We start from the raw sequence: 22,883 nt of genomic DNA, 5'->3' as shown, positions 1-22,883 counted from the left end.
TAAAGGCTTGGTTAGTCCAAGACTAGCACTGTGAAGGGGTTATGATTGGTTCACCTTTCCACTGCATTTTGTAGCCTGGTATGAGCAGTAACATAGAAGCTTTTGGTTTTCAGGGGATAAAGGAACAATTCACATCATATCAGACTATGGAATACCTGCAGGTCGGTGGTGCTGGTTTGTGCCCAAGGATGCTTGAATGAGCCTTTTTGGATCTACTTATGATACTGCCTGAATTACCATGAGAGGGGTGCCCCGTTCCTCTGGGGGCTTTTTGGGGACTGAAGGCACTTTGCACTTCATCATGCCAAGTACTGCCATTGTAAGCAGTGATGTTACTTACACAGTGGTACAGGCGGGGCAAAATTACTTATAAAAATAGTTCTAGAGCCAAAATGTTTCCTTTGATTAAGAACTAATGAAATAAGGTACGTACTTGAGCCATTTTTTGAAAGAAATCACTATTTTTAAAGAAAATATGACATAGTTATTGGAGAAGCAGGATTTAGTTGATGATGTTTATCAGTCACAGCTGCTGTTGTGCATGTTTGTCTTCACTGAGGGTCTTCTCATTTTTCCTCCTGTTTAAAAGGCACCAGGCTGATATTTCAGTCTGAGTCAGAAGTCACATTTACAAGTTCTGTAGTAGATTTTGGATGCTGCTGAATAACACTGGAATGTAATTTTATGACATCTTTAAATAAAGATGTCACTGCCCTGTTCTGAGAGGTAGCACGATCTGTGTGGCCGGTGCTCGTCAATGGGTTACTAATGCAGCAACACCTTCGTTGCACTGGGCGTGGTGACATGATCACACCGAAGTGCATGAAAGTGACTGGAGTTTCTGCCCTCTAAGCTGAGCTGCGGTGGATGAGTATGTGTGCTTGTTCTTAAGGTATAGCAATGCAGAGTGAAACAAGTTACCTCACTTGTAATGTTAGAGCTCTGAGGCCTTCAGTAGTAATTTAAGCCTATTTTACTCTGTGTTTGTAATGGCTTAAGAATGCATGTATTGCATTATGTGTTTCAGCTGAGAGAGACAAGTGCCTGTCATCATCTGACTGTACCCATCTTTTGATTTCATGAAATTCCTCATGCTGTCACTGAGAAATACCTCATTAACCAACTTTGTCTCTTCCCAGAGTTTTTGTTGGGGAAACAAAACAGCAAGGCATTTCAACTAGGAGGGACATTTGCACAGAATCCGAAATTTCATGTCATGACATCTGGTTCAAAACAGGGATGACATTCCTGGCTGTATTTTAAGCTGTAGGATCCTTGATTTTGTTTACTGTAACTAACTTTTAAGCTGGAGACTTTCTCTAGCAGTCTGTAGTCAAGCTTGGAATATTATAACATGGAGCATAACCCATGCACCATGTTTTCTAAAAGGATCTTTAGGCAGAGATTTTAAAAGACGTATTCTTTTACTGTTTCAACAGTTGACCAGTACAGAAATTCTTATTCCACTTCTTGGCAGTGAGTGTTAAGACAAAGGTGTTGCTGCCTGTGTTCTGACTGAGACTGAGGGATGAGACTGCAGCATTAGTATAGGACCTTGAAACCCAGAAGAAGAAAAAAAAATCTCTTTAACATAGTAAGAAGCTCTTATGGAGCAGTGTATAAATTTGCTTTGTATAAATTAATATAACAGTAGTGGCCCTACAGTATTTTCATTTTTTTTCTTAATATATATTTAAAGCATAATTTCTAATTCTTGTATATATTTTTAACTTTCCCACAGATATGCACTTATTTGGCCATTATCCAGCTCATGATGATTTCTATCTTGTAGTGTGCAATATCTGCAATCAGGTAGTCAAGCCACAGGTTTTCCAGTCACACTGCGGTAAGTGAATGTTTTTTTTCCTGAATTACAGTGCCAAACTGGCGTATGGTTCTCTTAAGAATCATTGCATACGATCATGACAGAGGCATTGCAGATATACTTTCTGGTTATCTTGCGTTCTTTCCACAGAAAATACCAGTGATGCCTTCAAATAAGCATATTTCCTGTAGAGGAAGTTAAATTAGTTGCTCTAGAAGCTGGGCTTTTCAAGTTGAACTTGTTATACTAAATTAACCTATTACAGCAAATAAATCTTGTTAGTTAGATACTAGCTAGGCTAAAACTATTATGACGTAACATTGGATTGTCTTGTATCAAAGCTGCAAAGTGAGGCCTGTGATACGGATCTGCATTAACTAAAAGCTGGATGTTATGGACTGTTTTCTGATGGGATTTATGCATAGGTGTATATAGGATTTTTTTTTTATCACAGGGTTTAATTTTTTTACATAATTGGCATGTTGAGTCACAGTTCTTAAGATTTCCTTGAAAAATGTTCATTTGAGAAGCAGAAGATATTTATTTCTCAATTAGTATGACAACAGCAAGATGACAATTTTTATGTTGATTATTTGTAAGCAGAACTACTTGAGTTAGAAATTTTTGCTATTGATTAACAAAATACTTTCAAATATTCCTGAAAAACTTCATCCCAAGGTCTGATTTATTTATTACTTATCCAGTGATTTATTTGTTATTTGTCCAGTGGTTTGTTTCTGTGGTGGTTTGTTTTGTTGGTTTTGGTTGGTTTTTTTTAAAGGATTGCAAAATGTGACTGGAATGGCTAGCTTTACATGAGGCTTAATCAACTTCAGTATAATCAAATTAATTTGAAGGTGATTGCATAATAATGAAAGGCAGCTAGTACTGAGGATGGAATCAATTAAATACATTAAGGAAAACAAAAAGACCCAGCAGGACTTTCCGTGCCTACATACAACAAATAAACTTCATAAATCCTGTGCCCCTTTCAGTCCGCTTGACAGCGAAGCAACTCAGTAAAGGGAAAATGTAAGTGATGAACAGAAAATATAAAAGTTTATTTACTTTTGAAGAGATATTACCAAAATATTACTTTGCGTTTTTATGGATGGACTGATAATGACCAACTGGGAGCAACTGCATTCGTGTTGACAGACAGTTGTGCTACCACTACCTTTGGCCTAGATTGAAATAATTGTGAAAAAGTGATAACAGTGGAATTCATATCCAGCTTCAGTTATCTTATGATTCTTTCAGTGACAGAAAAGCTTCTCTGCTGCGTATGGTCATAGGTACAGTGGGTACTATAAAGATTGGACTGCTGCATTAATAAAAGATCTGCTACAGAACAGAAGAACCTATATAGCACCTTGCTGTAGCCTTCTGTAGTTGTGCTCTTTCCTGGACATGACCTTCTGGTTTGGGAAGCAGTAGGAAAGTGGGTGTGTTTTCATGTAGGAGACATATGGAATGATGTTTCTTCTAGATGAAAGTAAAATAATCCATGTTAGAAAGAACTTTTTGAGATCTTTTGAAGTAACAAGTTACCATCAGTGTTAGTGTGTTGCCTATAAACTGCAAATATCCTGTGAGTCACTGCCCTTTTTTCTTTTTCTCTTTTCTCCATTACTTATACAATTCCTTTTACTTCATCTTCATTATAGCAATCCTGTTACACTGAACAAGAAGTTCAGTTTAGCGTTAAATTCTGAATTGCTTGGTTTAAGAGCCTAAGGTCAATAAAGACTTTAAAAAAAAGAAAGTAGACTGTATTAAAAGAAATGGAGAATACTGAAAATTACTGACCAAAGGCATTACTTCTTGAAGACTGTACTTAATCTAGTCAGACTTGTTTCAGGAAAGGTGTACTGGAATACTGCTGAAAGGCCTGTGGAAGAGCTTTAAATGTATAGATAAAATATTTTGGTTGAAAGAAGAAATAGTAAAGGTGATGTACTAAAACCATATAAAAGAAGTTTTAGAAGAGAGAAGGTTTCTTGGAGGTCTTCAGAATTATTGTAAAATAACTAATAATTTATTTTCAAAAAATTAATCTGCTAAAGTACTACGTGTTGTGTAAGTGACATGCATCTACTACTGTATAGTTGTTTTCCTAAGAAACTAGTAAGGTCTAAAGAAGAGTTACACATGGATCTTATTAATTGATCTGTAGTTGCATTGTCTGGTGAGAAAATGGTAAAAATCTTGCATTAGAAAACAGATCAACTATGAGCTGCTTGTGCATAACTCAATGGATATGTTATGATATCAGTAGTCCATTGAGAAAGGTCTGGAGAAGGCTTTGTTTGAGACATTGTTTCAGGCTGCACTGGGCTCTTCTGTGAAGCAGGAATATTTAATTTTTAGGTTTATTTAGAGTTCTATCACCTGTTGGACACAATCAATTTGGTGGATCAGATTTTGTTTAATTAGTTAGGCCGTGAAGCAGCATCAACATGATGTTGAACACGCCTGTTGGTAGACTTTGAGGTATTTCAGACTATCGTATTTAGCATAAAATGCATTATTTTACATCTTGAATTGCAGTTTTAAAGTTGTAACAAAGGAAGTGGAATGAGAAAGCATTAGAAGCCACTACTGGGTTTTTGGCTCTTGAAGGCTGCGTTGTGGGGAGGCTTTATTGCTACTGACAAGGACTTGTAGAGATCTATCCCAGAATCTCGCACAAAGTGTAGTTTGTTACTAATATCCCTGAAAAGATCCAGTCCATATTCTCTCAATAAGGATTTAAGTCTGTGCCAGACACGTGCTTTATGTTTCTAGGTTCCCTGCATTGTAACTTGAAGATCTTGGCTTTGGAGCAGCACTGAAATGCTTAGTTTAGCAAACGTTTTTGTAACACTTCTCTTGAGCCCTTGCTGGCATTTGCCTTTCTCCAGAGCATAAGAAGACCCACTGTTTCATTTGTCTCTGATTTCAGACATGTGGCAGCCATCCTTTATGGCTCTGGGAAGCTGTGAAGATTATAGAGGCAGATGTTGTTATTTAACTTTTAAGGGTTTGATTCCTGGAGTATCAAGCAGAAAAAGAGAAAAATCTGGTTGTGGTTCAGGCTTTTTTAATGGGAAGCAATGTGTCATACAACCTTAGACCAATAGAAATCAGGAAGGTAAAAGAAGAGATCTGGCTAATTAGAGGACTAGCTTGCAGACTTAAGATTCTAATAAACACAGTGTAAAGCTCAGTATTGCAAAGTAGTAGATCTGTTTTAGCCTCTAAGAGAAATACTGAATTATTTTTAAGAGCGGTTTCATGTCCTTGTATCTGTGGGATAAACATTTATATCCATTTGTAAGGATTAAACCATTCATGTACATATGGTGTAAGCCCAACTGAAAGAGAGACTTGCTGTTATAGGCTGCTGGATAAACCATATAAATCAAATAATTTCTTGAGGCCATTCAGTATTACTGTGCACTTAGACAATAGTATATCATAATGTCATCAACAATAGGGTTGAAATAGTGTTGTTTTCTTCTGAAGCCAGTTCTTTTGAGTAACTTGTTGCAGTGGTACAATATCTTAAATTTTTTTTTTAATGTGTGGACATGTAGTTGTACTTATTTCTCCTTAAAGTAGTTTGAAGTGAGAAGTCAGTCTAGTTATGCAGCTTGTAGCATTCTAAGTGTACTTGGCGTGTAGGGAATTTAGTTTTGAGACTTTGTTCTCAAATGCCAACCTCAATGAAGATACAGAGCACTTCTTGGGACACCAAAAATGTAGTGGTTTAGTATCTCTGAAATACCATAATGTTCTTGCTGTTTGTTTGTGGTTTTTTTCTCCAATATATCTGTTTTCTAGGAGATTTGTAGTGTGGCAGCCTGTGCTGAGCTCTATCCGTAAGACTTTGGTTAACTCCAGTTCTGTGACAGTCTGTCTCTTACTTGTTAAGATGGGACCCATACCATTTTCCAGGAGATGTTTCTATTTTCCTTTGGCCCCAGAGAGAGTAAAGCATCATATTCTTACACTGCATTGTCCTCTACTAGACTAAAGAGCATCAGACACAGTTCTGGTTGTTATTTTTTTTTTTAAATGATCTATACAATAATAGGCTCGTTAACTTTGGTCTGTTCCCATTGAAAGGAAAATCTCTCACAAAAGATAGCTCTGGCACAGTGAAGAACAAGCAGTGTACATACAGAGAGCTTGTCAAAACATCTTTACTTTTTCTTTTAATATGAGGAAATAAATTAATGACGGGAAAGTGTTAAAACTAAGGTTGGGGGGAAGGGGTGAATTTGCCAAGCTAAATAATGCAGCTTGGTTAAACAATAACTGCAGTATAACCATCAAAGAAAGTTTCCAAACATACTCTGGAACAGTTTCCAAAACTGTGGAAGGTATCTTAATGAACTGAATAGCTAAGATCCCGATTTGATGAAGTCGTAGCGCACAGAGAACAATTTTGCTTCATCAAGGAGAAATGATGATGATATCTCTTCTCTTGCTCATTTCTTTATTGGAGGCTTGTTACTATCTATCCTGCCTCTCTCTAACAAGCTTCTGATTGAGAAGTAGAAATTCTTATTCCTTAAAAAAGAAAAAAACTACCCTTGATTTTTCATTTCTTCCGAGTTATAAATCCTTGGGTTGACATCCTCATGTCCTCATGAAAGTTGGAAAAGGATATTTCCTTTTTTTCCTTCTGTTTGGCTGTATAAGCATCATTTAAAAGAAAAACAAACTAGAAAGTAATGGAGCACTGAAGAATATAAATAAATTCTTTTCCCTTCCATATCATAATTATTTTCCTAAGAGAGGTTATATATTTTGAATTACTCAGACTAGCTATTTTACATTGTACTAGTTGTGCATTACAATTTAATGAACCATGATTAAAGACAAGAAGGCTGAGCTTACGGTATGAATAAGAATGATTTGCGTTCTTTACACTAGCTGGAACATTACTAGCTGGCATCTTTTTTGCATAAGGATATTGATACGGGTATCACTGTCACATTTGATGGATTATTCTCAGTTTTTATATTGTTTTCAATTATGCAATGCCTTGTTTTTTATTGAATACAGCTGTTTCGTGTTTTGTAATTGTTAATATTTTATCCATTGCATTTGACCTTTTATCAGGGGGAGTGTTCTTGTGCCCTTCAAGGACAATGACATTTTGAGTGATTCTCATTCTGTTATTGCAATTTTCTTTTTTCACAGCCTTGTCAAAACTTGTTATATGATATCATTATTGATTGAATAACTTTCTGGTTAGGTTTCACTGCGTAAAAGAATTAAAATAACAAAAATTACTCTCATGCCTCCTGCTTTTTGTTAAATATGGAAAGAGTAGCAGCTAGACTAAGAATCCCGGTTTTCTTTTTCTTTTGGTGGGGGTCCAAGGAATCGAATGTTTTGTGTGTACCTTATTTGAACATTTTTAGTTGTGCAATTGCCTAGGATACACTTGATTTTGTCTGTAACTTTCATTTCCATTACTTTAAATTGGAAACCCCTAGTAGCTGAAAGTATACAAAGAATTCCCCTTAGCTTTACAGTCTTTCTATCAGAAATCTTGTTCTCAAGACCAAAGTACAGCCAGTGGCAGAAACCTCTGTCTCCTGTCCACGATGAAAATCTAAGCTGTAGTTCTTGCAATGGTACATGCAGGTTATGTAGGTCTGTCATGTCCGTGTCGTTGCAAATTCTCTAAGGCCAGTGTAATGGCAGTCGCTGTGAAACTGCAGTCACAAGCCATCTTTTGTGCCATTCCCATAGAACTTAAATAGTATATCGCTGCATGAACAATGAAGTAGAGCAATTATTACCCTTGAAGAGGCAAAACTAAAACAGAACTCCTTTGAATTCATCTTTTACCCTACATATTCTTGGAGTGCCATATTTTTAGACTGTCAGCAGTTCTTGAGACTGAATAGGTAGAGAAATGTAAAATCTGTCTTTGTTTACTCCTTGGAGAGACCAGCTCTCTCTCCTAACTGCTGATAGACTCTGGCCAGATTCAGAAAACTACTTAGATGCATAAAATATAATCAACTGATATTTTAATACTTGATTCAAATGAAGCAATAAATAAAAATCCTTCTTAGCCGCTCGTATGCGTGAGAGTGGTGGTCACGCCAGTATTGGCTACGATGTTCATCCAGGGCTGCAAACAGCTTGTTTTTTCATATCTGCCCTGGAGAGACTCAATGAAAGACATATTTACAAGGCTGTGTTCATTCAAGAGGAAAAAAAAAAAAAAAAAAAAAAAATCTCCTGTAATTACTTGTCCAGGAAGTAAGAGGTTTGAATTTAGTGTTGGATTTAGCCTTACCACCTAGGAGCTATTCTCTCATCTTCTACCTCCTAGGAAAAGAAAATGTCCTAACTGCCAGGCACACCTTAGCCAGGCTAAAACAAGACTAGCGCATGCTTTTTGCATTAGAGATGCATCAGACAAAGTAAACCTGAATGTAGAGTAACACCCAGATCCAAGGGACGAACTGTGATAGGGACTGGAAAATGTGCAGCTGATGCTCAGAGCAACAGCAAACATAATGTGTCTTCACCTTGCAGGTTGCTGAGATCTGCTCAAGCCTGGAAGGAGTTTGTTGTGTTTTCTTTTCTTAGTCTAGTGTGTGAATTAAAAGTGGAGCTGTGTTCAGACCTGCTGACCGGCTTGCTTAGAAACAAGTAGCACATTTGATAGGGTTGGCTTTTTTTATATTTTCTACTATCATCCCACTGCTTAATCTGCTTTCTTCTTTTTTGTTACTAATTCATCATCAGTGACAGAGCCTGAAACAGAGAAGTTCAGATATAGAAATAGATATGATATGTAGAGAGTTACAAGGTCAATGAGTAGTGTAAGTAGGAAGCTGACAACTTCCCATAGATACTTTGCACACTTCAGAAATTCACCCTTGGTTGATATATCCATAATTGAAAATTTTTTCATTCAAAAGATTCTTTGAATGAGAAAGCAGGAACATTTTGGCAGCATTGAATCTCAAAGGACTGTGCATCAGGGAGCAGTAAGTACTCAACAGAAGAAAACATTCAGCGGTGAACAGAATGCTACATATGTGTGCAGTTGCTATTAAGCGTAGTAACCTCCTCCCCCCCCCCGCCCCATACCTATTTCTGGACCTGCGTATGAAATTGAAAACTCTGGAAGTAAAACATTGATTAATTGTCTTTTCCCTAATTTTTCCCATTAAGTTGTGCCTTTACAGTGCCTTGACTGTGCTGTAATTTTACAATGCTGATCTTAAATAAACTGACATAGGAAGTGGATTGAAAGAGTGGTAATGACACTGGGCTTTTCAGTGCACTGGAAGCATATTGTTCTAGTTTACACAGAATTCCTATCATTATAAATTAACATTTCTTTTGCATAGTATGTTCATTGATAGTATTTGATTACTGAACCCTTTTGTATTTTTTTTCCTTCATATAAATTGCAGTAGACGATGCAGTACATACTTGAACTGGGTGGTGTTGTCATGGCATTGATGGGAGGTACATATCACTTGTAATTTCCTTCAGTCAAGATTTTAATAGACACGTAGTTTTAAATAGTAACCAATAAGGATTTCTTTTAAGGCGTGTCCATTAATAGAACTCAGCTGTTGAAGGTTGAATGTAGCATTAGGCTTAAGTTTAATCTCCTACATACTATAGTTTACAGGGCTGTGTTTAGTGCATCATTCTTTCAGCTGCTTCACTGATGGAGGGATGGGGGTTTTGATAGTGGGGGACAGGGGCAAGGTATAGTGAAAATTTTCTATCATAACCTGTAAAAATCTGGCAAAATTAAAAATAGGCGTATTTGGCTTGAAGTTTTCCATAGCATGACTGTCTTGCTCTGAATAAGGTGGATGTCCTCCAGCTTAGAGAAAGAATGTTTTTAAAAATAATTTTAAAAAAAGGCTTCATGGTCCTATTCCTAGATAAAGTCCAAAACAGAATTAAGAGTTTGTTGAATTCACTGTTTGGAAGTGTTTTGGTGAGTAAAAGATAAGCAAGAAAAAGTCCTTTTTTTGTGTCAAATTGTGATGCACTGTAAAGAAAGGAAATTTGAAGTGAAATCTGAATTTGCCAAGGGCCCAAATAAGAAGTCATTGTTTCTTCACTGTATTCAAAAGTATAGAAATGTTAAGAGCAAGTCTATTCTCCCTGTTATCTCTTTGTTTATCCTGCATGTGATCAGACAAGGAAGATGTAGTGGGGTTTTTGAGGGTGGGGTGTGGGGTTTTTTTGGTAGTACAGTGTTTCACGCTGCATGTGTTACAGAAAGTAATTAACATTTGGAAGTCACTACCAGATATTAGAAGTTCCATTTCAAGTCTGTAGAAGTCTTGTCTGCATATAGCCCTGCCCGTTGACCGTGACTTTTAGCAGTTGTCTAAGCATTTCATCTTTAGCTAAATTTCTGACTGTTGCAATTTCTATGTTATCATTTAGCAATTTATTGCAAAGCATATTACAAGTTTAGGAACTTCTTACTCTCCTTGTACTAGAATTTTTACTGTAAGCTGGCTCATAAAATTGATTCTTGTCCATTGACTATTGGCTTTTCCCAAAGGAAACAGCAGCAATTTTTGAGTACTGTTCAGCTGTAGAAAAGACATCTCCTGTGCCATGAGCTGTGGCTGCTGAGTCTGCATGTGAGGTGGCAGGTGGGGCTGGAGGCACAACTCACCTTGTGCGTTCAGGGCTCCCTTCAGAGCTGGAGAACCGGACCTGGGAGGAGGTTGGATGACCCCAATGTATAGCTCTGGCCCGCACAGCTGCCAGGATTAGACTACCTTGTTATGTACAATGGTGAGTGGAAAGAAAACTGGAATAGCAGTTTGTTACTTTCCAGAAATAGTGCTTCTGATAGTCTGAAATACTGCTTTCCAACAATGTTTCCATTGCCTTTTCTAACATCTACAGGCCACTTGGGGTGCAGTGGGGAAGACAGAAGTCCCTTGACATGTAGGAGGATGATAGGATAGTCATATGTCCTTTTTCACAGAGGTGCAGTGGAGAGCAATTGAAATAAATACCAAGCTGTAGTTCAAGAACTTTATGGTTTTTTTCAAGTTGGAAGTAGTTAAATTAAATGCCTTTCATGAAGAAATAATTTTTTATTTGGTGTTTAAAAAACTCTTATTTTTTAGTATGGGGAAATCTCAGCTGTGATAAACTAGCTAGTACAAAGCTTGCAAATTTATGTTAGATAATTTTTCCACAATTTTCAGTAGTAATATTTATTCCAGATTTTGTATACCTTCTTAATTTTTAAAATATTTCTTCTTGTTTATTTTAATATTATTTTTTTCCTCTAGTATGCAGGCATGTTTGTCACAGCTCCATGTTTAAAATCTAGTGAGTTCTGTTTATTTCATTGTAATAGTAGTAGAGAACCTCTTGGTACCTGGCTTGTGCCAAATCTGTTCAAAACATTTTATTTGCATGCATAAAATACTGTACTTAAAATTCTCATCATTTCAAATACAGCTGGAGCTCTGTGTGTTTCCCATTTCACAATCCTGTAGTGATTCATATAATTATCTTAATAGCTTATTGCTATTCTATTTAACTGGTGATATTAATGTAATAATTGTCATATTAAAATCTAAAAAATTGAATTAGGCCTCATTCTAAACTATTTTTTATTATTACAGATAGGTTAGATGCACTGTAGGCTTCTGTTTTCAAAATAAAATTTTTTGCATTCATCTAGACAGATTAATGAAATTATATTCTACAAGACATAATGAAAGAACGATTTAAGTATTTTACACAAATGATGATGGGCAACTTGTTCACCTCACTACAGGTATATTTTTATTTTCATTCAACTTCAAATACTTGGTTTAGCTTCCTGCACCAAAACCTACCTAATGTTAAGATGCCTAAATAAAATTTAAGAAACTTGCCTCATAAACTGTTTGCATTTGTGAGACTGGTGATGCTGTTAACCAGGAACATTTTCTTGATTAGTTTTCTGGGAAATAAGAGTTGTGGTTTTTTTCTCCCCTTTTTTTGAACAGGCTTCTTGTTTCTGCGAAATAATCTTTTATCATTCCTAGTATCTGCTCTGCAACTAGTGAAGTATAACTAATACCATACTTACATAAAATATCAAGCACTGCATATGAGAAATGTGTTTAAGGCAAGCATTAATGTATCATTATTTGATATGCCTGCTTTCAGTTTATTCTCTGTGCCATATAAGGTATTCTTTTTATGAGTATATCATCAATGTTGTGCTTTACTAATTGTGTAACTAGAGAATTTTTAAATTTTTTTAAATATAGTTTTAGGTTTGAGATTGGCGATTGAAAAATTGTTTCATTTTTTAATTCACTTTGTTAGGAGAAGGGTTGGCAGGGAGGAGTCTCTTTTTTGGTGATGCTTTTACCTCAAAATAGTGAAGCAAGAACACATCTGTGCAAGCTGAAACACGGACCAGTAATTGGCCAATGATACTGGAAAGGTCTACATAGATTATACATGTTTCAGATTGCTTTATTGCGTGTTTGATGGTGATTGGATTGCATGAACTGCACAGACCTGTGCATCCTTGTGTGTGTACGTTAAGCTTTCTCAAACTTGCAGTAGTGTTGTGGATGTCCAAATGAGTCTGAAGACAAGTTTTTTCTCATTCTGTGAGTCTAGGTAGATGAGAACTGTAAGATATGAGTAAAATTCATTCTTTTGAATTTGGCTAGGACAACAAAGGATTAGCTTGCTGTTTAGATAGGTCTTTTTGTCACTGTCTAATGCCAGATGCATTTAGTGGGAATGCTGAAATGAGTAGTAAAGCTTTTCAGCATTTTTGCATGGGCAGGAAAGGCATAGTCAGGACCAGACAGTTAAGGCTGTGGAGAAGAGCACAGTGCAGAACTGCATGTTTAGTAAGATGAGAATAGAAATGGTGCAGCAAAAAATTGATCCTTGAAAATAAGTCTGGTGTTTGCCATTGTGCTGCTAAACGATTTTGTTGACCCAGTGTTATTTCAAACTTAATGAAAACTTGAGAGCTATGGGGACCCGTGGAAAGGATTCTCAAAACTTAGCTACACGTGGTGTGAAGAAATACCTCCTTTTTTTGTTTGTTTTTGAACCAGCAATGAACAATCATTTCCTGTCCACCTTCATAATAAACGTGCATCATAACCCTCTTCTGTTGTCACTCGTCCAGTTTGACAAGTCCAAATCTGTTTAATTGTCACTTTTGTAAAGACTCTCTGTGTCTTTGCTATGTGTTTTTGTATCTTGCCCAACTCTTCTAAACCATTTTTGAAAGGAGGGAAGCGGTGGTATGATGTGCTATATTCCTTGTGGTGTATTCCTTGCCTAACATTTGGTTTGCCTTTTTGACCACTACAGATCATTGAGATGATAATTTCATAGAACTGTTACAAGAGCAGTGTCTCATTACTGTGTAATAATAATTCAGAGACCATAATTTCGTATCTAAAGTTAAGATTGGTTTCTTCTTTCATGTCTGTCACTTTACATTTCTCTACATTGAATTTCATTTATTATTTTATTATACCATTCAGTAACGTTAGGCCTTTCTGCAATCTGCTCATTTCCGTCTTTAGTACTCTTGAGTAATTATATACCAAAGATCTTGTTCCCTCACTAACCACCTTCTTTTTTTTATTATTTCTGAATACGTTGAACAGTTCAGGCCCTAATTCAGACCCTTGCTGCATGACCCTCTTGAAATTCTCTCTTTGAGGACCGTTTTTACCTTCTTTTTCTTGCCCTGTGAGTAGTTTCTTAGCCTTTGGGTAGGGGGTTGGAATCCTTCCTGTCTCACAGCAGTTATCTTTTCTTTGAGAAACGTGAATACATGGCCTTGTTTCACTTGGAAATTTAAGTAGACTGAGTCAATTGGATTTCCCTTGTCCACATGTCCCTTTATGCCTTCCAGGACATTTGTGACTCATAACAGTCTTTCACAAAACTGCACTGACTTTTCCCCAATACATCATACTTATCCATATGTACACTAACTTGGTTGCTTCTTACAGTTTCTAACCCTCTAGCTTGGATACATTTCAGACTTGCTACTCTCTATTTCTTTGGGCTCCCCCAGATGTTGATGTTGCCTTCTGGTCTTCAGGTACAAGGTGAGAGGCTTTGCTTGCTCAGTAATAACTCAATAACTGCATCTGTGGGTTCCAGGGAGCTCCTGGATCAATATGGATGGTCTGTCTCTGTCAAGCCACTTTGTAGCCTCCTCTGCCACTGCTTCAGTTGGAGACAGGATCTCCAAATCTTTTGGAGCTTCTGGACTATGGAGGTCATTTGTAGCAAAGTTTTATTTATGTATATGTGTCTATGTGTACATGTGCATTTCTGTCTGTATACAGATATATTGGCTGATCCATCCATTGCACCCTGAAGGCAGTTGTAGCCTTAATTCTAGAATAACTACTAGGGAGTGGTTTATTGCTACTTCCTGGGTAGATGCGTCTGGAAAAAATGGAGTATTTTTTTCTATAGCTTGCTGAAGAAAAAACCACGAGTTTTTCACATTAAAGAAATGGCTTGAGTATAACTAATTTTTCCCTCATTTTCTTACCAAAATAAATTTCATACCCGTAGAGGTGAAGTGCTGCCCTTGGTCTGGGGTACAAATCTTTCTTTTAAGAGACTGAAGAAAGAACAGAGGAAATGAAAGTCAGGGTCTGCAAAATGATTTCTGGTCCTTTAGCCATTAGTGTGGGGATTAGAACAGTTAATGTGCAATGTGAGACATCCTATTTTACTCTTTTCTTCCCTAATCTGGGAAGTTGAGTCAAGAGCACTTTAAGCAGGCTACCCAGTCTTGGTGGGTGTTTGTATTCACTCATGTAGACTGTGTTTTCCTTTCTATAAGGAAATGCTGATGGGGAGCTGTGGTATCTTGTCTGCCAGGGAGTGGTGGAACAACTCTGCTTGCAAGGCTTTGCCCGCTTCTCCAGTTGCATGTTTTATATGGAGAAAGAATGGAAAGGATTGAGGGAGGCTCAGAATTACCTGCAGGCTGAGGGACTGGGTGCTTCTGCTACTTGAAGACACAAGTTCAAGTTCACACTGATTTCTTCTCTCCTATTAATGTTTTTATTTTGCATAAAATAATTAAATAGCTGTTGAACAGAGTAAGTGAGAGAGTTAATCGCTAAATTTGACAAGTAAGGTACTCACTTGGGATCCAATCTGTGGTTCAGGAAACGTGTTTCTAAAAGGTTGAAATAATTTCAGCAGGAGGGAGGGAGAGCAAACCCCCTCAACACCCTTCACAGTACTTTGTCATAGTCAGAGCCCTTTTCTGCAGAGGGGAAGATTTGGGTTCAGATTGATTACAGAAAGGTGAGTGCTTTAATCAGGGAAGTAGTCATATAACTGGGGTTCACCCACCTTTCTCTTGTTTAGACTTAGCACTTAAATGGCTTTTTAATAAAAAAATATTTAGAAATATTTGTTATTTTATCAGTCAGAATTTTAAAAACAAATCGACTCTCTGAACCAAGCCAAAGTAGCTGGTCATGAAAGAGAACTAAAGCCAGTCACAGAATTGTCAGAGAATCATAAATTGGTATTTGGGGGAAGGGAAAAAAAAGCCATAATAATATCAGCTCCTGTGTTTTTTGGATCAGTGCTAACTACTGATGTGTCCTGAATATAAAATAGTTTTGAGGACAGTCAGGATGCTCAGAGAGAAGTTACCAGCAGTGGGTTGGTTCACAAAGCCTCAGCGTTTCCTTATGATTCATCTGTCTCATCGCTGCACAGCTCATGTCCGGTCAGTCCAGTGGCTGTGGAGAGCTATGGGCTATATGTGTACCCAGTTAAATATTCCCTAACACATGGTGTGATGATACCCTAGGTGCCCTGTAACGTTTGCCCTATTGAGGTCAGGGGTTTTTCTTGTGTGTGTCGTTCCCCACCCACCCCTTACCTCTTCACGATGGGATGGACGGACGACGACATGGGACACACAGACAACAACACACCAACCCCTTTCATTTCCCCCCAAGAGCATGCACGAGGATGGTACACACAACCCCAGTGCCACAGTTCACATTTCCTAGCTTGGAGATCTGGGAGTCATGAAAACTTCCTCTAGTGTCTGTTTGTCAGACTTGGGAAGAACTGGAATATTTTGGGGTTTCTTCTCTTCTATGGCCCAGATCCCTACTGCTCCATGAGCCTTATCTGTCAGACTGGAAATAAATCAGATCAAAATTAGCTTGTCTTTGCATTTAAAAAGGGGCAGGAATGAAAGGTCAATAGCAGTACTGTAGTGAGGAAGACACTTAGCAGGGTTTTGGGGGTTTTTAAGGGAACTAGGAAGAGAGGCAGGTCAGACTATTTTCATATCCAGTCCACGTTATGTTCACAGCTTTCGCTCTGGTTTATTTTTATAAATTAGAGAAACAAAACCACAAATACTAGACTACCATATCTCACAGACATTAGTAGTTTTGAGATCACTACGATACCTATTCAGTCATTCCCTAGTTTTTGGAGTTCTTGGAAACAGATAGTTGAAAAGACTTTATCTTACAGTTGGCACAGGTCAAGTGAAGATCCGGCCTGTGTATGCTCTGAGATCCTTCCTTTTCAATGCTTTGTGCCAGTTTTATCCATGTGCTTTCCTGCCTTTCCATCATGATTCTCTTAGCACTCACAGTGAACGGTTGTAGAGAGACATAAGGTAACAAAGCTGAATCGTTGCTTCTGCCCTGATTTGAGAGGATGCCCAGTCATCTTGAACCTATGAGTGGCCTGTTCACTCTTCGTGTGATGAAAAGGCAAAATATAAAGGCAGATTTTAGAAATGCGGTCAAGAAAATGTGAAGTTCTTCCTCCCTTGCATTTCTGAGATCTGTGTCAGTGAATCCTGGCAAAGTTGGCATCAGTCTCTTCTGCTTTGCTTTCATCCGCAGAGATGGATTCAAGTTACTCAGTCGCCCCTGTGCTAGGACAGTTTTATTTCCAGTTGCTTATCATGTGATGCAGTTATATGAAGGAATTAAAAAGTTACTGCAGCATTTGCACCAGAAGCACTGTTTAAGCAGACAACTTGGGTTTGGTTTTGTTTAACTCACGGGTATGAATGTGACAATTCTGGCTAGATAATATCACTGAGATGAAACAATGTTCAAATAAATGATACATAGAGCTTCAAGTATCATGGTTTCAAAAGAGGGCTATAGAAACAAGTATATTCCACTGAACACTTCAGAATTCAGCTAGCTAATGGAAGACTGTTTTAACAATTCATTGAGTTTTTGCTCCATAGTTCCATTTTATAAAACAGAAAGATTTTCAGTTTTTAAACTATCTTGATGGCATTTTAGTAGAATTACCTTGTGTCTTGGCTTTGCTTTTTTAAAGTTTGTCATTTAATGAAGCGTTGGATTGATTGATTTTTTTTTTTTTTTTTTTCAAAAGATACATACAACACAAAAAGGAAAACACTATGTAATTATTTTCCTTAATGCTTAAGGAAAGTTAGAGTATCTATTGGAAAGTTCTGATTAATGGCAGGAGAATATACATACGCCAGCTGACTCTCTGCAGTCAGAGTTGCATAATATCAAGTGTTAAGCAAGTAAAACAGGTGATGCATTTATGTGTTTATGATCTAACAAAACTGTCATCTCTGCTGCTGCTTCATATCACACCTTTACTTTGCAGCCTTCCCTTCTTTAGCTTTGACAAATACAAAAGGGATTTTGAGGGGTCCACTACTACTTTCAATTTTGAAACATCTTTTATGAGAAAATCTTCTGAAAAAGTATTGCAGCCTTCTTAGTTTCAATTAAGATAATAATCTGAAACGTGTGTGTGTGTCTGTGTAAGAGTCAGCTAATTGAAGACCCAAACTGGATATTTTATGTCAGTGAAGGAAATCAATGCATAAAGCATGGCTTAACTCAGCTTTGTAAAGTATACCTTTAGAGTTACATTAGATGCCAAGGTAGCATTTTCTTTATGGTCTTCTTGTGTTTTTCTTGTAAATTTTAGAGCAGTCATTTTGTGTTGTTATGTGGGTGTACAGCATCTGCTTAAAAAACTTAAATTAATGTTAAGTTATAAAGTATAAATTATAAGCTATTTCATCACAAGTAATCTTAGTGGACAGTCCAGACAGCAAAGATCTGAAGGTGCTCATTCAAATGTGTCTTCTATCTCCTCTAAAACTCAGTGTAATATCAATATGGTGTCTTTTTTTGATCCACACGCATCTGTGAAGCTGATAGAATTGATGTTTGTTTTACTGTCAGAAGAAAACATATTAAGTAAGTGCAGAGAGTTGTGACACAGGAAGGGGTTAGACCCTTGCTTCATTCAAAGAGGAAGCTGCTGCTCCTCAGTGTTTGTGTTACAAATCGTGCTGGGCCTTTAAAGGCTCTATTTCACCCTGCCTGGCCCTGCTGGTTTTTTTTTTTTTTTCCCTTTAAACTTCAATTTTTTTTCTTAGTGCAATTCACATAAGATGTTTACACTGGATAAGACAGCATCAGTATTGACCTAATCTGGTTTTACTGGTTAAACTTTGCCGTTCTCATTTTTCTGATATGCTTCGCTTTAAATCTTGGCTTTAGCTGAAACACAAGGATCAGTCCCAATTGTTTTTTAAAATGTTCCATTTAATGGTTAGTTTGGAGGAGGTTGGTTTGTTCTTAAATAATTCAGCCCTCCAAGTTGAAGGAGGATCACAGATATAGCACGGGCATGTTACATTACGCAGGTATAGCTGGCTTCTTTGAGATCCCCTCAGATAGCAAGATGTGTACTGGTTGTGTTTTGGAGAAATGGTTTTGGGGCTCTGAGTCTGCAAAATTTCTGCTAAGAACTTCCATGTAAGTTTTCTAAGATTTGAAAAAGCTGAGTGGCAACAGTGCTGAATTAGTGCCATTCCTCGCACCCTCAGAGGATACAGTAATGTCAATGTAATGTTAGCTTATGCTACTTTTTACACCCTTACAGACTGCAGTGGATGTATTAAGTAACTGATTCCGATCACCTAAAGATACTTCTGGAAGTTTTGAAACTTTGTCTATTTTTGTTGTTTAAAAAATAAAGTATACCTATTTGCAAAAACTAAATTCTGCTTTTTTTACTAAGAAGAAGTTTAGTTAGATCATCTAGAAATATGCATAAGAAGTGTTTCTGGGTGAAGCTGTAGTAATTAATAACTTGTTTAAATTGAAGAATGACAGCTATGCTGAGTATTGTATAGGAAGCTGTGCTGTGGCTTAAAATACCTTTGTCTTGATTTATCTGTAAAATGGAAGAATGTTGAAATTTCGAGAATCAGTATTATTACAGAAAGTAGATTTTATCATGTGGGCTTTGCACATACTATCGTGTAGTACAGACATGGAGACCTAGGCTTACCTGTTAGGTGGAGACAGTATAGACATCTGTGTGTGAGGTAGTCATTCAGTATTAGCTTTACCTAAGTGATAGCAAAGGGAATTTCTCTATAATTACACTGACATTTAGCAGCTTATTTTAATTATTAAAAGAAATACTGCTGGTGGAAAGGCTGAGCAGGTTATTTATTTTATTGCCTTATATTTTCACCACAGTATAAGAGTATCTATCTGCTTTACCTTCCCTCAAGTGTTCCTTGGTATGCAGTGCCTCCCCCACGCTGTGGGACTCAGCTGGCCGAGTAGTGCCTCTCCCCATTAGTCATCACTGCCTTCCCTAGCGCTGTGTGCATGAAAGTAATTCTTTAAAGCAGCTGCTCATAGTTCATTTTTTAAAGATTATTTCATAATACATCACTGCAATAGTACCTTCTTGTAAGCATGGACCAAATCTTGGTCACTAAGCACAAGCAGTTTGATGTGGAATAAAAAGATACGTTGCAAATAAATCACTACTGATTTCCTTTAATCTAGTTTCAAAACTGTTTGACTTTTGCCATTCAAACACAGCTTCCATTCACGTGTTTGGGAAGCTTTTGAAAGCATATGAATGGTAATTTTCCCAGTTTTTCTGGAACTTAACGTAGTTAACTTCCAGCACTGTCTGCAGCTGGCTGCCTAATAAAAATAACTTGCATTCCTAGAAACATTAGGTTGTACTGATGGCAAAAATGACTAAACAATTTTAAAATGTAACCCATACTGTTACATTAAAATATATTTTGTCTTAGTTGATATTAATTAAAGCTAAAAATTAACCGCAGTGATGTTTGGTAGTGTTTTTATTAATGTGGATTAGCCATTTACAGAAAAGTTCTCATTGCAGCAGTTTGCTTTTTTAACTTAGATTGCAATCCATCTAGTCTCACATTATTGAAAGGCTTCCTGATGTCTGTTGCTTTAGTGATCTCTCCTTAATGTGTGGAATATTCATATAGTGTTGCAAGAAATGCAATAACTACTTTGCTTGTGGTCTTTATGCCTAACAGTATTACACTGTCTTTCATACTGTTTTTTTCTTTTGACAGACAACCTATGTTTTATTTATTGCATGTTGGCTTACTGGTTTTAGTATAGTGAAACTTTGTTTTAATGTAGAACTTAGTTTTAATGTAGTGAGATTTTTTTTTTTAATTTAACTGAAATAGTGCTTTTTAATTAACTAAGAGAGAAGATAAACAGTGCAACTGTTGTATTTACAGTTCATCTTTTGTTTGAAAACTGTGGGACAAATTAAAAAATGCAAAATGCTTTTATTTTAAAGTTTTGGTTCTAGAGGATTTTCAGTGGCAGGATTAGGTTTTTTTGTTACAAAATGTATTAGTCTCACAAGTAAGGTACTAATGTTATGATAGTGTTGAGTCCCAAGTCTAGCAAGGTGCCCTCAGTATAGAAGCATTGTAACAAATTCCCTGTGCCTCTGCATTACTTGTCTGATAGTCTTTTCTTAGATATGTAAAAGTCACCACTGATGAAGTAGGTCTGCAGAGTCCAGTAGGCTCAGCAGCTCTAAGTTATTCTAGTGCGTTGTTCTTGAAGCAAGCTGTTTCTTGATAATGTACAGAGATAATGAATGAAGAGTTTTATTCCTTTTGTATCCTGTTCTTTACGGACTCCTGACTGTGTTTCTCGAAATATTACTGTATGAAGTCTTAGTTACTCATTCTTACCACATTTGTCATGTTGTCTCTACTGTATGAAGGCCATTAACTGAAGGCAGCTAGGTTAGCTGAGACCAGCCAGTGTGGTACAAATGTAACGTAATGCTTGCCATTGTTTCCCAAAATAACATGGTTATAAACGGGACAGCGGTCAGTGATGTTTTGTGGGAATAAACTGTTGAACCTTGTGGTAAATGTTGATAGATTGGAATAAGACAATACAGGTTGAAGGCACAGCTGTGAGAGCAGCCCCAGGTCATGAGGTGCAGCAGTGCTATTTTCCAGCAAGGATTGATCACCAAGTGACAGTTGCAGACCTTGTAAAATAAGCAAGAACCTGTTTCAACAGCAGCAAGACCTTCAGCAGCTTTACCATGTTATCATTTCTCTAAGATGTTTTCTCTGTTGGTGACATTGGTGCCCTTTCTATCACTGTGCCAGGTTGTTGCTCGTTGGGCATCTAATGGGTACCTGGATGGATCTAATGGCACACTGCTGCCGAGAGGGCACAGCCTCTTCCTCTTACCCCTCTCTTCCTATCCAGTCCTGGGATCCTCTTCCTTATCTGCAGTGCTTCTGCTGCTCATCTTGCCCTGTAGTGTCACTATTCAACTTGCTATGGAATAACAGGAGAAAGCTATTCACTTTGATTTATTTGTGGTTTTGCACCTTTTCCCCCTTTCTTTCGTTAGTTTTCTGCTGGTTTAGCAAGCTAAGCTGGCCCATCAGGGCGGCAGGTGAATGCCAGAGACAGTGCAAGGAGAATGGATACCTCCCTACAGAGGGAACAGCAGCAGCAATTAATTATTAAATCAGCTCTGCCTGTCTTATCTAAACTACAATCTTAAAAGCATATCTTTTGAAAAGGACACCTGACCTTGAAGATGAAAGATTTACTGTTTGAATTAATCCTAAAAGTGCTATTTTTCTGGGCTGTGCCTGTTCAGATTTGAGTATTTTTTTTGGTAGTTGGTATCCACAGACTTTTGATATATCTAAGAATTGGTGGCAGCGTGCTAATTTTTTTTTTCCCCCAAAAGGCATGCTCAGGAATTCACAGCTGTAAAGGGGGATGTGGTAAGGAGTAAATTTTTAATGTGTGGGGTAAGCCTGTTAATATTATCAAAAGACATAGAAAGTCTAGAAGCACAACTCTAAAATTCCACATATTCTGACTGAATAGGATTAAAGTAAAAGTTGTAAACTATAGAAAATGAAAATTAAATGGGGAAAAAATGGTGAAGACTGCTGGATTGCATATCCAGAATATTGCCTTCTGCAACACTGAATTCAGGAGGGAAGAGATAACAGATTGAATACAAGTTTCTGCAAAAACTTTATGTAAATTTTACTTAGGGATTGCTTTTATTGTACATTATCTACGCAAACGTATTGAATGAGACTGCACAGATGTTACAGTTTTTCAAATGCTGGGCATCAGAATGAAAGAAGTATGGAAATTTTTATGTTTAAAACTTTTTAAATATTTTTTGATCTTAAAAGTAGAATTTTACAATATCCATTATGTAGAAGAAAATTTCTGGAAGTCTGAGGTGGTACATGTAGTCGCAGAGCAAATAATGGAAAAAAAGCTGTGATATGTGATTCAGGAATTAAAAATGTCATAATAAAACCTGTATTCCTTCTGTGCATGCAGGTGACTTCAAAATGTGTTTTCTGAGTGTACTTTTGTATGTTCAGATAAATCCACTCTGGACTATTTTTCATAAGTCAGTGTTGAGGTACATGTGAGCAAGCAATTAAATACTGTTTTGATGGTTTCAGTCAACTTCTATACAACCTGCAGTACATTTTTGCAGTACTGTCAACACGCATACCCACAGGACGTGAAAATTACGTGAATTTAATTTAAATCTAAATCACTGATTCTAATGCAAGACTAAAGTAAACCCCGTACTGTTAGTTGAATTAAGTCAGTAAGAGATACTAACGAGAACCTGGGATTGTGGAATCTCACAGGAA

At 37.1% G+C, this 22,883-nt stretch overlaps 1 protein-coding gene across 3 annotated transcripts in view; it reads left to right on the top strand.

Moving 5' to 3' along the window:
* The window catches only part of ATXN7L1 (ataxin 7 like 1), a 120,490-nt gene that overhangs the window by 41,141 nt on the left and 56,466 nt on the right, over nt 1-22,883 (top strand). For 2 of the 3 annotated variants that reach the window (XM_074869955.1, XM_074869956.1), the window contains exon 3: nt 1,742-1,846. The exons of the other annotated variant lie outside the window; for it this stretch is intronic. In XM_074869955.1, the coding sequence (XP_074726056.1) occupies nt 1,742-1,846 (105 nt within the window). The remainder of the gene's footprint in view (nt 1-1,741; nt 1,847-22,883) is intronic. 3 annotated transcript variants of the gene reach the window in all.

The sequence above is a fragment of the Strix uralensis genome, chromosome 5 (assembly GCF_047716275.1).
Source record: "Strix uralensis isolate ZFMK-TIS-50842 chromosome 5, bStrUra1, whole genome shotgun sequence".
NCBI classification, from domain to species: domain Eukaryota; kingdom Metazoa; phylum Chordata; class Aves; order Strigiformes; family Strigidae; genus Strix; species Strix uralensis.
This window is presented reverse-complemented; position numbering and strand designations above follow the sequence as displayed.